Here is a 14,466-nt window from a genome sequence, read left to right as displayed (position 1 = left end):
TCCCCCTCTGTCGTGGGGTAGACTAGACTCCCCTTCCCCCCCTCCTCCCCCATCTTTGCACATCCCCTAAACCTGTCACTTTAATTTCATGTTTCATGTATCTTGTTGTGTTTTATGACTGTTGGCAGACCAATTTCCCTCGTGGGATAAATAAAGTACTATTATAACATATCCTATTGTAATATTTGATATTTGTGAATGTGTTGCTGGAAGGTACTTTTGATTTTAATACTACCCGGCTTTCCCTTGTTAACTACACAAAAGGTGGTATTTTGTAGTGAGAAAGCGCCACTCTGGGAATACACACACTAATTATCATGTTGTTCATAAGATTTTGAATGTTTTCTACAATGTTTTAAAATTTCAATACTTTTCCCTCAAGAATTGTGACCAAATAAAGAGTTTAAACTAATAGACGAAAAAAATCCATTGGCATGTTTAATGGTGCACCGAAGAGCTATACCATAGCTATTATGATTGTGGGGCTGTGGAGAATGCAAATGTAGATATGTGAAATCTGCAGTAGACACAAAATGCTGGAGTAACTCAGCGGGTCAGGCAGCATCTCTAGATGTATGTGAAATCTGCAATCAATGGTGGGGTCAGGGCACCACTGAGAGGAGGTTACAAGTTAAAAGATTAAAAGGGTGAGTTGAGGAATATCTACTGCTGTAATAAAAATGGAAATCACAACAGACATCCTATACAAGGGTGATTAATGACAGAAAGTACCCAGTCAGGTCCTGAGACAACGTGTAGTAATAAAAGTTCTTCCACTGAGGCAATATAGGTAGAGATCAAAAATAAGAAATCTGCATTGGGTCTGATGGGATTATATTATAGACCTCCCAATAGGCAATGGGAGATAGAGGAACCACTATGTCGAGAGATTAAATATGTAAAAGCAACCGGGTTGTCATAGTGGTTGATACTAACTTTGTCAATACTGACTGAGAGTTCATTAGTGCAAGATGCTAATGAGGCAGTTTGTTTGGTGCATTCAAGAGAGTTTCTTGATATAGCATGTGGATAGAGGAGAGACCATACTGTAGGTATGTTACAATACTTACCTTCAGCGGTGCTGCAGTTCTGCCACTGGCCGTGTGCGCGACTTTGAGGGGGGGGGGGGGGGGGGGGGGGGGTTAAAATGCAGTTTTTTCCAGCCTGTCCGAGATATATATTCTCGGGCTGCTAGCTGATGCTGCAAAATTGTTCCGACTTGCGTTCTCTGAAGTTTGTTTTTTTTAAATCGTGGGACAATTTAATCACTGGAGTAAAATAAAAAAGCGACTTCTAATGTCGTCAAAGGGACGGATCTCACATAGGGGACAAAACATAAGGTAAGTCGTTTATTTTACATATAAATTTGCTTCTTAGGATGACTTTAATCAAAATGTCATTGGCGAAAACATGATTATGTGAATATACGAACCGGCAGTGTTTTTCCTGCCGATATGGGGTTAAAATTCACCGCAAACCGCAATGTTCCAATCGATCGCGTTCCACATAAATCCACTCGCAAGATGATTAAAATGGCCATTAATTTACAGGAATTAAACATTAAATCCCTTCCATTTGGCCTATAAATTCATGACAATGAGATTTAAAAATCATGTTATATTGTGAATTCTTGTGTGAATGTTATTTGAACACTTAGGCTATTTAAAAATGTTAATCTTTTCTTAAGAAATGGATAGATGTTTAGACCTAGTAATTGAATTTTGTAATTAGCTACAATTAGGTAACTAACTAATTATATGCTTTAATTTCAGGTCATCCAAGTAAGATTGTTTCATATTTGTTTCAGAATGCTTCAATCTAAAATAACTGAAAATTACTTTCAGTTCTCTTAATTTTTAAGAAAGTTATGGGCTTTTGACTGTCCTCGATCACAGCTTTTGTGTTAAGTCAATGGAAAAGCAATAGGAAACAAGATGCTAATTTCCAAGTATGAAAATGACCATAACTTGTTTAATACTGAAGATATGAAAGTGAATTAGGTGTCAAATTAAGCTTCTTTTTATGCTTTATCTGATGGGATAAATTGCAGGCTTGATTTTAAAAATCTCAAAATTTTGTAACATTGCTACATACTGGATCTTGTATTGGGAAACTGGCCAAGTGATTGGTATTTCAGTGGAAGAGTATTTTGGGAACAGAAATTTACCTTGTACATATTTAACTTGAGGGAGTCTTTCAAAGGCCAGCTGATCGAAGTTCTGGACTGATATGTTCCAGTAAGGAGGACGGACAAGGGTGGGAAGGTTAGAAATAAGGTTAGAGATCCTTGGATCACGTGAGAGTATATAAATCTGGTCGAAAAAAGAAAAGAAATATAATGTTTGGCAAAATGAAATCTGTCAGGATCTTTGAGGAAACTAAAGCAAGAAATAACTCAAACGGGGAATTAGCAAGGCCAAACAGATCAATATATGTCATTGGCAAGTGGGATTAAAATAAATAAAATGAACATAGTTGGCCGAATGGCTTGTTTCCATGCTCTGTAGCTCTATAACTATGTATAACTCACCAGGGCCTGATGGGGGGGGGGGGGGGGGGGGGGGGGGGGGAGGGGGGGGAATCCAAGTTATTGAGAGAGGCAAGAGAGGAGATTACTGTGGTCTTCACAAATATATTTGTATCCTTTCTCTAGCCACTGGCAAGGTCCTGGAGACTTGAGAGGAACTAATGCTGTTCCTTGGTTTAAGAAAGGAAATAAAGATAACTAATTATAGGCAAGTAAACCTCACATCTGTACTATGGAAGCCTCGGAAGAGGATTAATAATAATAATACGATGTAATATATAATATTTATAATAATACAATGTAATTGCATTTGGAGGAAAATGAGCTAATCAGGGACAGTCAAGCATGGTTTTGTGTGGGGCAGATCTTGTCTTGCAAACTTGTTGAGCTTTGTTGAAGAACTGACAAAGGTGGTTGATGAAGCTATGACAGTAAATGTTAGATACCTGGAATTTAGTAAGGTTTTTGACAATGACCCTCATTGCAGGCTGATCCAGAAGATTAAGATGCATAGGATCCATGGTGAGTTGGTAGTTTTGATTCAGAACTTACAGGAAGCAGGGTGGGAAGATGTGTAGTCCAGATGGCCATGGGTGTCAGTGGGTTTGCAGTAGATGTCGGTCAGTAATCTGTTACCTGTGATGGATATAGTGAGGTATAGAAACGGTAGGGAAATATCAGAAATGGTCCAGGTGAATTTGAGTGCCGGATGAAAGTTGAGTGCCGGTGAAATGGATGAAGCCAGTGAATTCAGCATGGGTGCAGGAGGTGGCACCAATTGCAGTCGTCAATGTAGCGGAGGTAGAGTTCGGGGATAGGGCCTTGGTACGATGTCAGGGAGAAGTATGCAATAATTGTAGGACCTTTAGCAGCACTGATGTAGGGAGGGTTCGAGGTCTAAGTCTAAGACTCTAAGACTCAGAACTGCTGTAGATTTGGGAGCAACAGCAGCAGGAGTTTAGCAAGAGATACGACTGATTGGCTCTAGCCCAAGTGGGAGGAGAGAAGTGAGTCAGTGCCGGGAAAACAGTTGAAAATGAGGAATTTGGTTTGTAAATTGGTAAATCAGGCAATTTATCAGTCAATTTAAGCAAGACTGCTCTTGGGGAGCGGCAGTGAGGAAGTGCCCTGTGAGAAAAGTGTGAGTCTTTGGCTCGAGAGTCTTCGAGGAGGCTGCTGAGGAGAGGAGACCACGCAATACGCTTGAGAGGTAGAGACGAAAGAAGGAGATGTCAGGCAAGCTGATTCAGTGTGATGCTTGCAGTATGTGGGAGGTCAAGGACACCGCTGGTGCCTCTGGCTGCTACAAATGCGCGAAGTGCATCCAGGTAGAGCTCCTGAAGGGCCGTGTTGGGGAACTGGAGAAGCAAGTGGATGACCTCCGGTTCGTCCGAGAAACTGAGTCGTTCCTCGACAAGTCCTACAGTACGATTGTTACACCTAAGGTACTGGAAGAGAGAAGGTGGGAGACAGTGAGAAAGGGAGGACCTCCAGGGTTGTTATCTCCGGTTTGATTCCAGTTCCTCGTGCTGGCGAGAGCAGGAACAGGGAGATACGGGACCTGAACGTGTGGCTGAGGAACTGGTGCACGGGGCAGGGATTTAGATTCTTAAATCACTGGGATCTGTTTTGGGGTAAGGGGGAACTGTACAAAAGGGACGGATTGCATTTAACAGGTGTGGGACCAGCATTCTGGCAGGCAGGTTTGCCACTGCTACACGGGTGGTAAACTGAATAAGGGGGGTGGGGTGTCGAATGGGATAGTGGAGGATGGAGTTAAAGGGAAAGGGTTTCTTAAATGTGTGAGCGTAGAGACAGAGGGGTGTAAAATGAGGGTAGAAGCAATAGGTAGCAAGGTGAAAAGTAAAAGTGGCAGGCAGACAAAACCAGGGCAAAAATCAAAAAGGGCCACTTTTCAAAATAATTTTATAAGGGGTAAGAGTGTTGTAAAAACAAGCCTGAAGGCTTTGTGTCTCAATGCAAGGAGCTTTCGTAATAAGGTGGATGAGTTGAATGTGCAGATAGCTATTAATGACTATGATATAGTTGGGATCACGGAGACATGGCTCCAGGGTGACCAAGGCTGGGAGCTGAACATCCAGGGATATTCAATATTCAGGAGGGATAGAGAGAAAGGAAAAGGAGGTGGGGTAGCATTGCTGATTAGAGGAGCTTAACGCAATGGAAAGGAAGGACATTAGTTTGGAGGATGTGGAATCGGTATGGGTAGAGCTGCGAAACACTAAGGGGCAGAAAACGCTGGTGGGTATTGTGTACAGGCCACCTAACAGTAGTAGTGAAGTTGGAGATGGTATCAAACAGGAAATTAGAAATGCGTGCGACAAAGGCAAAACCGTTATAATGGGTGACTTCAATCTACATATAGATTGGGTGAATCAAATTGGCAGGGGTGCTGAGGAAGAGGATTTTTTGGAATGTATGCGGGATAGTTATCTAAATCAACATGTAGAGGAACCAACGAGAGAGCAGGCTATTTTAGACTGGGTATTGAGTAATGAGGAAGGGTTAGTTAGCAGTCTTGTTGTACGTGCCCCCTTGGGCAAGAGTGACCATAATATGGTTGAGTTCTTCATTAGGATGGAGAGTGACATTGTTAATTCAGAAACAATGGTTCTGAACTTAAAGAAAGGTAACTTTGAGGGTATGAGACGTGAATTGGCCAAGATTGACTGGCAATTAATTCTAAAAGGGTTGACGGTGGATATGCAATGGAAGACATTTAAAGACTGCATGGATGAACTACAAAAATTGTTCATCCCAGTTTGGCAAAAGAATAAATCAGGGAAGGTAGTGCATCCGTGGATAACAAGGGAAATCAGGGATAGTATCAAAACGAAGGATGATACAATTTAGCCAGAAAAAGCAGCATACCGGAGGACTGGGAGAAATTCAGAGACCAGCAGAGGAGTACAAAGGGCTTAATTAGGAAAGGAAAAATAGATTATGAAAGAAAACTGGCAGGGAACATAAAAACTGACTGCAAAAGTTTTTATAGATATGTGAAAAGAGATTAGTTAAAACAAATGTAGGTCCCTTGCAGTCAGAAACAGGTGAGTTGATCATGGGGAACAAGGATATGGCGGACCAATTGAATAACTACTTTGGTTCCGTCTTCACTAAGGAAGACATAAATAATCTGCCGGAAATAGCAGGGGACCGCGGGTCAAAGGAGTTGGAGGAATTGAGTGAAATCCAGGTTAGCCGGGAAGTGGTGTTGGGTAAATTGAATGGATTAAAGGCCGATAAATCCCCAGGGCCAGATAGGCTGCATCCCAGAGTACTTAAGGAAGTAGCTCCAGAAATAGTGGATGCATTAGTAATAATCTTTCAAAACTCTTTAGATTCTGGAGTAGTTCCTGAGGATTGAACGTAACCCCACTTTTTAAGAAGGGAGGGAGAGAGAAAACGGGGAATTACAGACCAGTTAGTCTAACATCGGTAGTGGGGAAACTGCTAGTCAGTTATTAAAGATGGGATAGCAGCACATTTGGAAAGTGGTGAAATTATTGGACAAAGTCAGCATGGATTTACAAAAGGTAAATCATGTCTGACGAATCTTATAGAATTTTTCGAGGATGTAACTAGTAGCGTGGATAGGGGAGAACCAGTGGATGTGGTGTATCTGGACTTCCAGAAGGCTTTCGACAAGGTCCCACATAAGAGATTAGTATACAAACTTAAAGCACATGGCATTGGGGGTTCAGTATTGATGTGGATAGAGAACTGGCTGGCAAACAGGAAGCAAAGAGTAGGAGTAAACGGGTCCTTTTCACAATGGCAGGCAGTGACTAGTGGGGTACCGCAAGGCTTAGTGCTGGGACCCCAGCTATTTACAATATATATTAATGATCTGGATGAGGGAATTGAAGGCAATATCTCCAAGTTTGCAGATGACACTAAGCTGGGGGGCAGTGTTAGCTGTGAGGAGGATGCTAGGAGACTGCAAGGTGACTTGGATAGGCTGGGTGAGTGGGCAAATGTTTGGCAGATGCAGTATAATGTGGATAAATGTGAGGTTATCCATTTTGGTGGCAAAAACAGGAAAGCAGACTATTATCTAAATGGTGGCCGACTAGGAAAAGGGGAGATGCAGCGAGACCTGGGTGTCATGGTACACCAGTCATTGAAAGTAGGCATGCAGGTGCAGCAGGCAGTGAAGAAAGCAAATGGTATGTTAGCTTTCATTGCAAAAGGATTTGAGTATAGGAGCAGGGAGGTTCTACTGCAGTTGTACAGGGTCTTGGTGAGACCACACCTGGAGTATTGTGTACAGTTTTGGTCTCCAAATCTGAGGAAGGACATTATTGCCATAGAGGGCGTGCAGAGAAGGTTCACCAGACTGATTCCTGGGATGTCAGGACTGCCTTATGAAGAAAGACTGGATAGACTTGGTTTATACTCTCTAGAATTTAGGAGATTGAGAGGGATCTTATAGAAACTTACAAAATTCTCAAGGGGTTGGACAGGCTAGATGCAGGAAGATTGCTCCCGATGTTGGGGAGGTCCAGGACAAGGGGTCACAGCTTAAGGATAAGGGGGAAATCCTTTAAAACCGAGATGAGAAGAACTTTTTTCACACAGAGAGTGGTGAATCTCTGGAACTCTCTGCCACAGAGAGTAGTCGAGGCCAGTTCATTGGCTATATTTAAGAGGGAGTTAGATGTACCCTCTTGTTCTAAGTTATTTCAATGCTACCTGACAGAAACTGATTGATCTTTCTTTTCAGATCAATTTTTGTTGTTGCAGTTAAATGTTGTATACTTTATAAAATCCAATGAATGTATGCATATCTGTGAGAAACTAAAACTAAGTATTTTATTTATCTACAATTCAAACGTAAGCATGAGGTTCAGCAATTCAACAATAAATTTTTAGTAAAATATCTAATACATTTGCACCTCGTCGAGAATTCAAAGCCAATAGGGTCCTAATGGTGGAGGTATTATTTTTAAGTTTGATATTTCACACCATCATATTTTATGTTTTACCAAAATGTAAGATGTGGTGAGAGCCATTAATTTTAAAGACTATTTCCAGAGAGCTATAAAACATTAAACTGCCGATCAAGAATACTGGGGCCATTAGTCGAGGTGTGGGTGAATCAGTCAAACACACAAAACTGCAATTATAAATAGTAAAACTATTCCATTTGTAAATTAATTTCCATTTAAATTATAGACATGTGGCGACAACAATCACAATAACTGTAAAAACATATTAGTCCTTGTACAGCCCCCTTAACTTTACTTATATGACAGATTAATTCATGTATCGCTAGGGAAGATCCATTGTGAATGATACCTTCATGAGAATATTTCTGCTCCAAAGCATGAAGATCTGGCAGCAAGTGCATGCAGTTGATACAGCAGTAAGTAAAGAAATCTAGCACCACCACTTTACCACTCAGGTCAGTGTGCAAGCGGAGAGGACCATCAGTGTTTATCCATTCCAAACCTGACAATAAAAGACACAAAATATACTATTTAACATTTGCTGACACTGAAAATAGCAAGGTGATGAAAATATACCAAAAAACATTATCCAGGAAAGATTATACCCCATGTAACACTGGTCAGGTATACAAACATAGAGTGTAGAACACAGAAACAATCCCATTTTTGCCTGTCTAGTACTGTATCTTTCTATGTCTTGCCTATTTAAGTGTCTGTCTAAATACCTCTTAAACATAGTAATTCTGTCTGATTCCACCACCTCCCCTGGCAGCATGGTCCAATATTAACCAATTACCTCCAAGTGAAAAACTTGGGTCATTCACGATTCCAAGCAAATTTATGAATGTATCTGAAGGACGCTATATTGTGCCGATGTATTCTTTACTAAAGCACGTTAGTTAATGTTACCCCATAAACAAGTAAGTAGAACAGTGCAGCACAGGAACATGCCCTTCAGCTCACAATGTCTGTTCTGAACATGATGCCAATTCTTATCTGCCTGCACATAATCCATATCCCTCTATTCCCATATTCACGTGCCTATAAAAATGTCTCTAAATGCCACTATCGTTTCTGGCTCCACCATCACCCCGTGCAATGCATTCTAGGCACTCACCACCTTCTGTGCGAAAAACTTGCCATGCACATCTCCTTTAAACTTTGCCTCTCTCACCATAAAGCTATGTGCGCTAGTATTTTATATGTCCATCCTGGAAAAAAAAGTTCTGACTGTCTACCCTATCTGTGCCTCTCATAATTTTATATACTACTATGAGGTCACCCCTTAACCACTGGCATTCCAGAGAAAACAATCAACATCTGTCCAATCTCTTCCTGTAACTAAAACCCCCATATCCAGGCATCATTCTGGTAAACCTCTTCTGCACCCTGTTCAATACCTCCACATTATACCTATATTGGGGAAACCAGAACTGTTCGCAATACTCCAAATACGGCCTAACTAAAGTCCTATAAAGCTGCATCATGACTTCCTGACTCTTATACTCAATGCCCTGACCAATGAAGGCAAGCTATACTATATTATTTACCACTTGGTCTACTTATGTTGCCATATTCAGGGAGTTAGTGACATGGGCCCCAGGATCCATCTGTATTGATTTATAGTTTCCATTACACTGAATAAGCATTATACAATTACAGTAAATGTATACTAAAATACTTAAAGGAAATGATCAGCATCTTCAGAATTATTGTTATGATTATCCTTACATAAAGCATTCATGTATTTCATTTCACAACTATCATATATTTGCTCTGTCCGAGTTACTAGGAAGTCCTGGCAGCGTCCTGGAGGCGGGGAGGGCTTGAGGCGGGGGCTATCGGGGGGGGGGGGGCAAGCATCCAGGAGCCGGGGAGGGGGAGGGAGAGGCCGAAGGTACCCAGCACAGCGGGTCCCCGCACCGGCTCCAACCCTAACCCATGGCCGGGGGGGGGGGTCAGAAATTTAAATAGAAGGAAACTTACCCGTGGAGCCGTCGGCTCGCCGTTGTGACGGGGAAAAAAAATGACCGTCTGAAATTTTGTTTCCCATTATTAATTTGTCAGCCTCATCCTCCAGAGACGATTGTTTTCCTTAGTTACTCTCATCGTATTTATACACTACTAGCTCTTGCTGTGTTTTTACATTCCTTGCTTGCAAACTCTCATTTTGTCCCTGTTTGATGTCAAATTTTAGAAACGGGTGACAATCCTTTGGCCTACCATTAATTTTTGCGGCATGATATGCCTTCTTTTCCCCATTTTGATATTATTGTTTACTTCCTTGGTTAGCTGCAATTGATTATCCTTCTCATTAAATTCTTATTTCTCAAAGAATAATCTTTGTTGAAAATCATGAAATATTATTTTTAAAGTCTGCCATTGTTGTTGGTATCTTTTACTTACATTTTTAGACACTAGATCTAAAATAGCTTGTTTACTAGTTGGCTCTACAGATTTGATGTCAAGGTTATATTGACTTTGAATTCCCTCACTAGGGGATTACTTCAAGTGGTCATACCATACCTCTGTCATGTATCGCAATTTGCTGCTCACTGTAGTATGAGAGAGGTCACCAAATGGTCTATTTGCAAAGTTAATTTTATATACTTCAGTTTTGGTGAGATACGGGTGTTATCTTGGCAGTGGGATTTGTTAACATTGCTGCGAGTGCAATTGACAACATTCATAATAACCATAAGAATCCTACTTAATTATGTGACCTCCTCAACAGAGAAGGGTTTCACTCGATCAACACATAGATGATGTATGACTATTGGAAGATGTTCTCATGTTCAAAGTCATATTTTCTGGCAGAGTCCATGGTACATACATTTTTATGGGGAGTGAGCTGTCAGATATATTCAGTGGCTATCAACGTTTAAGGTTTGGATGTTGAGTCAGAAAGGGCACACTCTCCTTCCCATCACCTCTGTGTGATTACCTAACACAGCTAAACTTTTCTCTGCAACTTCGGAGATTGACGGTAGACTCGATAGAAGTATATAAAATTAAGAGAGGCATAGATTGGGAAAGTCAGAACCTTTTTCCCATGGTGGAATGTCCAACACTAGAGGATATAGCTATAAGGTGAGAGGGGGAAAGTTGAATGGAGATGTGTGGGGCAAGTTTTTTTATTAAGATAGAGAGTGGTGGGGAAGACATTGCCACGGGTTGCGATGGAGGCAGATACGATAGTGGCATTTTAGAAGCTTTTAGATAGGAACATGGAAGTGCAACGAATGGAGGGATATGGATAAATTACAGGCAGATGAGATCAGTTTAACTTAGCATCATGTCCGACACAAACATTGTGAGCCAAAGGGCCTATTCCTGTGCTGTACTGTTCAATGTACTATGCTCGACATACACGGTGTCACTTACGCACTAGGACTTGGGACGACCCAGTGGTAGAGTGGCACCAGAGACCAGGGTTTGATCCTGACCTTGAATGCTGTCTGCATGGAATTTGTACATTCTCCCTGTGAACCGCATGAGTTTTCTCTAAGTTTCCTCCTACATCCCAAATACATGCAGGTTTGTAGGTTAATTGGCTTCCATAAATTGTAAATTGTCCCTAGTGTGTAGGATGGTGCCAGTGTACGGGATGATTGCTAGTCAGCGCGGACCCGGTGTCCAAAGGGCGTGTTTCTGTGCTGTATCTTTAACGCGTAATCCTTTTGGAGAATGAGACTGACATGCTCAAAATGTAATTCCAGTCTTTCCATCAGAAAAAAATTCCCACACTGGCATGAACAGTGTTGAACAATATTTCTCATTTAAATATGTGTTTAAAAGGTAGGATTGAGGGCAAATTTCGTGTTTTTCATTTTAAATGTGCCATAACAATGAACAATGGATAATAAGCAGTACAATTAATAACATAAATTTATGACTGTCATGGTGCCGTATAAGAAGTATTACATTTGAATTGAAATGCACTTGTGCTTTTTAAATTTTGTACGAAATACAGGAATTCTACATGGAACTGCAGGTATTTCTCTTCATCAATGTCACAAATATGGAAGTACCATTCTTGCATCAACACGTAACCGCGTAAACACGTCCGAACGAAGAGTCCTTGACCCACCCGGAAGAACATACAGGAACCCGCGACGAGGAGGCTGGGCCACCCGAACCGGCTCCAAATGGGCCGGCTTAAGGCGCGCCACGGACACAGTCTCTTGCCGGCCCCCCATGTCCAGTACAAATGTCGCTGTCCCATGCTGCAGCACCCGACAAAGGACTTTTATAGGGCCGTTGCAAGGGCGACCGGTGGGCGTCGCAGTGCAAAAAGACGAAAGGGCAGACCGCCAGCGCCGGTTGCACATGGAAAGGGCCCGAGAAGTCCGGACGGGAGACGGTGCCGACCCTCTCCTACAAGTACAGCAGCACAGAGGACGGCGGTTCCCGGGACCCATCAGTGGCCTGGATAAGTCTCCCGGGACGGTGAGCGGAGTGCCACACACCAACTCCGCCGAGGATTAGGGGCAGTATGAATCCCCAACAACACCATGGCAGCTCATCCATCCACTCCGCGCCCGTAAGGCGAGCTTTCAGGGCAGCCTTGAGACGGCGGTGGAACCACTCCACCAACCTATTCGACTGGGGATGGTATGCTGTCGAATGGTGGAGCTGCGTCCCCAGCAGGCGGGCCATCGTGGACCACAGCTCTGATGTGAACTGGGCACCCCTGTCCGGTGATAACCAGGGGAACCCCGAAGCGGGCAATCCAGTTTGCCACAAGGGGCCAAACGCACGACTGGGCAAAAGTGTCTATGAGCGGAATGGTCTCTGGTCACCGCGTAAAACGATCTACCACCGTCAGTTGATGCGACACACCTGGGGATGACGGCAGCGGCCCCACGATGTGCACATGGTCGAACCGCCGGTGTGGCACCGAGAAATCCTGTATCGGTGCACGGATGTGCCGATGTCTCTTGGACGACTGGCACGAGACGCCCGTGCCCAGCGACCGACCTGCTTCCGCAGACCGTGCCAGATGAATCTTGCCACCACCATGGCGACCGTGCCCCGGATCGATGGGTGGGCCAGGCCATGGATCACCTCGAAAACACAACGGCGCCAGGCCAACCGGCCGCGGCTGTCCCGTACACACGTCACATAAAATGGAACCACCCAACGGCACATCTTCCAGCACCAATCCGGAGTTTGAGATGGGGTAAGCTGGCATTTCCTCGTCCAAGGCGGAGTAGTCTATCCCGACAGCCGGGCATGGCCGCGATCTCCGTGCGGGGCAAGGCGTCCACCACCAGGTTGCATTTACTGGCGATATGCCGGACGTCGGTGGTGTATTCCGATATGGCTGTGAGCTGGCGCTGCTGACCAAGGATCCGAGACGTTGGCGGACACGAAGTGCCGGCCCTCCAAGAAGTACCAGAAATGCCGCACCGCGAGTTGTAAGGCGAGCAACTCCCGGTCAAAGACACTGTAGCGACACTCCGCTGGGTTCAGCTGTCGGCTGAAGAAGGTGAGAGGCCGCCATTGACCGTCGAAACACTGCTCCAGGACCCCGCCGACTGCGGAGTCCGAGGCATCCACTTTAAGAGCAGTGGGGGCATCTGTTCACGGGTGCGCCAGCATGACCGCTCGAGCCAGGACATCCTTTGCCCCTTCTAACACTGCCACAGCAACGGCGTCCCAATGGACCTCCCGCCGCTTGCCAGACAGCAATTAGAACAGCGGCCGCATGATCTTAGCCGCCGCCGGAACGAAACGGTGATAGAATGTCACCATGCCCACGAACTCCTGAAGTCCTCGCACCGCGGAAGGCCACGGGAACCGGCGTATGGCCTCATCCCTGTAGGGCAGAGACACTGCTCCGTGCCGCGTCACCCGGTGCCCTAGAAAGTCAATGGCCCGGAGGCTGAACTGGCACTTACTGAGGTTGACCGCCAGGCCATGCTCGCTAAGGCGCTGCACAACAAACAAAGGTGGGCGCAGTGCTCCTGCCGTGTGCAACTTGCCACCAGGATGTCGTCCAAGTAGGTAACGGTGAAATCCAACCCCCGACCCACAGTGTCCATGAAGCGCTGGAAAGCCTGCGCGGTGTTTTTGAAGCCGAAGGCCATCCGCAGGAATTCAAACCACCCAAAAATGGTGATGATCGCAGTTTTGGGGACATCCTCCGATCGCACAGGGATTTGGTGGTACCCGCGGACTATGTCAATCTTTGAGAAAAACTTAGCCCCGGCCAAATGGGCTGTGAAGTCCTGAATGCAGGGAATCAGGTTCCGGTCGCAGTTGTATCCTCATTAAGGCAGCGATAGTCCCCACAAGGCCGCCAGTCGCAGGAAGCCTTTGGCACCATGTGAAGCGGGGAGGCTCATGGGCTGTTGGAGTGCTGGACGATGCCCATGGCCTCCAAGTTGCGAAATTCCACCTTGGCAATTTGAAGCTTGTCAGGGGCAAGCCTGCGGGCGTGGAGCGGTGGGCCCAAGGTGAGAATCTGGTGCTCAACCCCGTGTTTCGGGCTGGCCAAGCCGAACTCCGGGGTAACAATGTCTGGAAACTCGGCCAGAAGTTGGGCGTAGACTTGTCCACCGCAAGGAAAGCGCCTCCAATGATTTCGCGTGGACGAGGCGCTGGCCCTTCACATCCACTAGGAGCTCTTGCACCCACAAGAAGTCTGCGCCCAGCAGCGGCTGGGCCACGTCTGCGACCACAAAAGGCCAGGTGAAATGGCACGCGCCCAATATAATGGGGATGGTACGGACGCCGTAGGTGCGGATGGGACTCCCTTTTGCCGCGGTCAAGAGGGGTCCCCGTTTACTGGCCCGGGTGTCCGCTCCGGAGGGAGGTAAAACACTAACGTCCGCTCCAGTGTCCACCAGGAACCTACCCCCCCCGAGTACCCGTCCCAGGCGTACAAACGATGGATTTTGCTGACCACCATGGAAACTACCGGTGGCCGGCTTCGTAGTTTCCCTGGAACGCACAGGGTTG

The 14,466-nt window shown here is 45.0% G+C and overlaps 1 protein-coding gene across 1 annotated transcript in view; it reads right to left on the bottom strand.

The window, feature by feature from the left end:
• nhlrc2 (NHL repeat containing 2) overlaps positions 1–14,466 on the bottom strand; it is an 80,956-nt gene that overhangs the window by 60,199 nt on the left and 6,291 nt on the right. Inside the window, exon 2 of the mRNA XM_033033915.1 lies at positions 7,850–8,002. Coding sequence (XP_032889806.1) covers positions 7,850–8,002 — 153 coding nt within the window. The remainder of the gene's footprint in view (positions 1–7,849; positions 8,003–14,466) is intronic.

The sequence above is a fragment of the Amblyraja radiata genome, chromosome 15 (assembly GCF_010909765.2).
Source record: "Amblyraja radiata isolate CabotCenter1 chromosome 15, sAmbRad1.1.pri, whole genome shotgun sequence".
In the NCBI taxonomy this organism is placed as follows: Eukaryota; Metazoa; Chordata; class Chondrichthyes; order Rajiformes; family Rajidae; genus Amblyraja; species Amblyraja radiata.
Note: the sequence above shows the minus strand (reverse complement) of the source record. Positions and strands in the feature narration are given on the sequence as shown.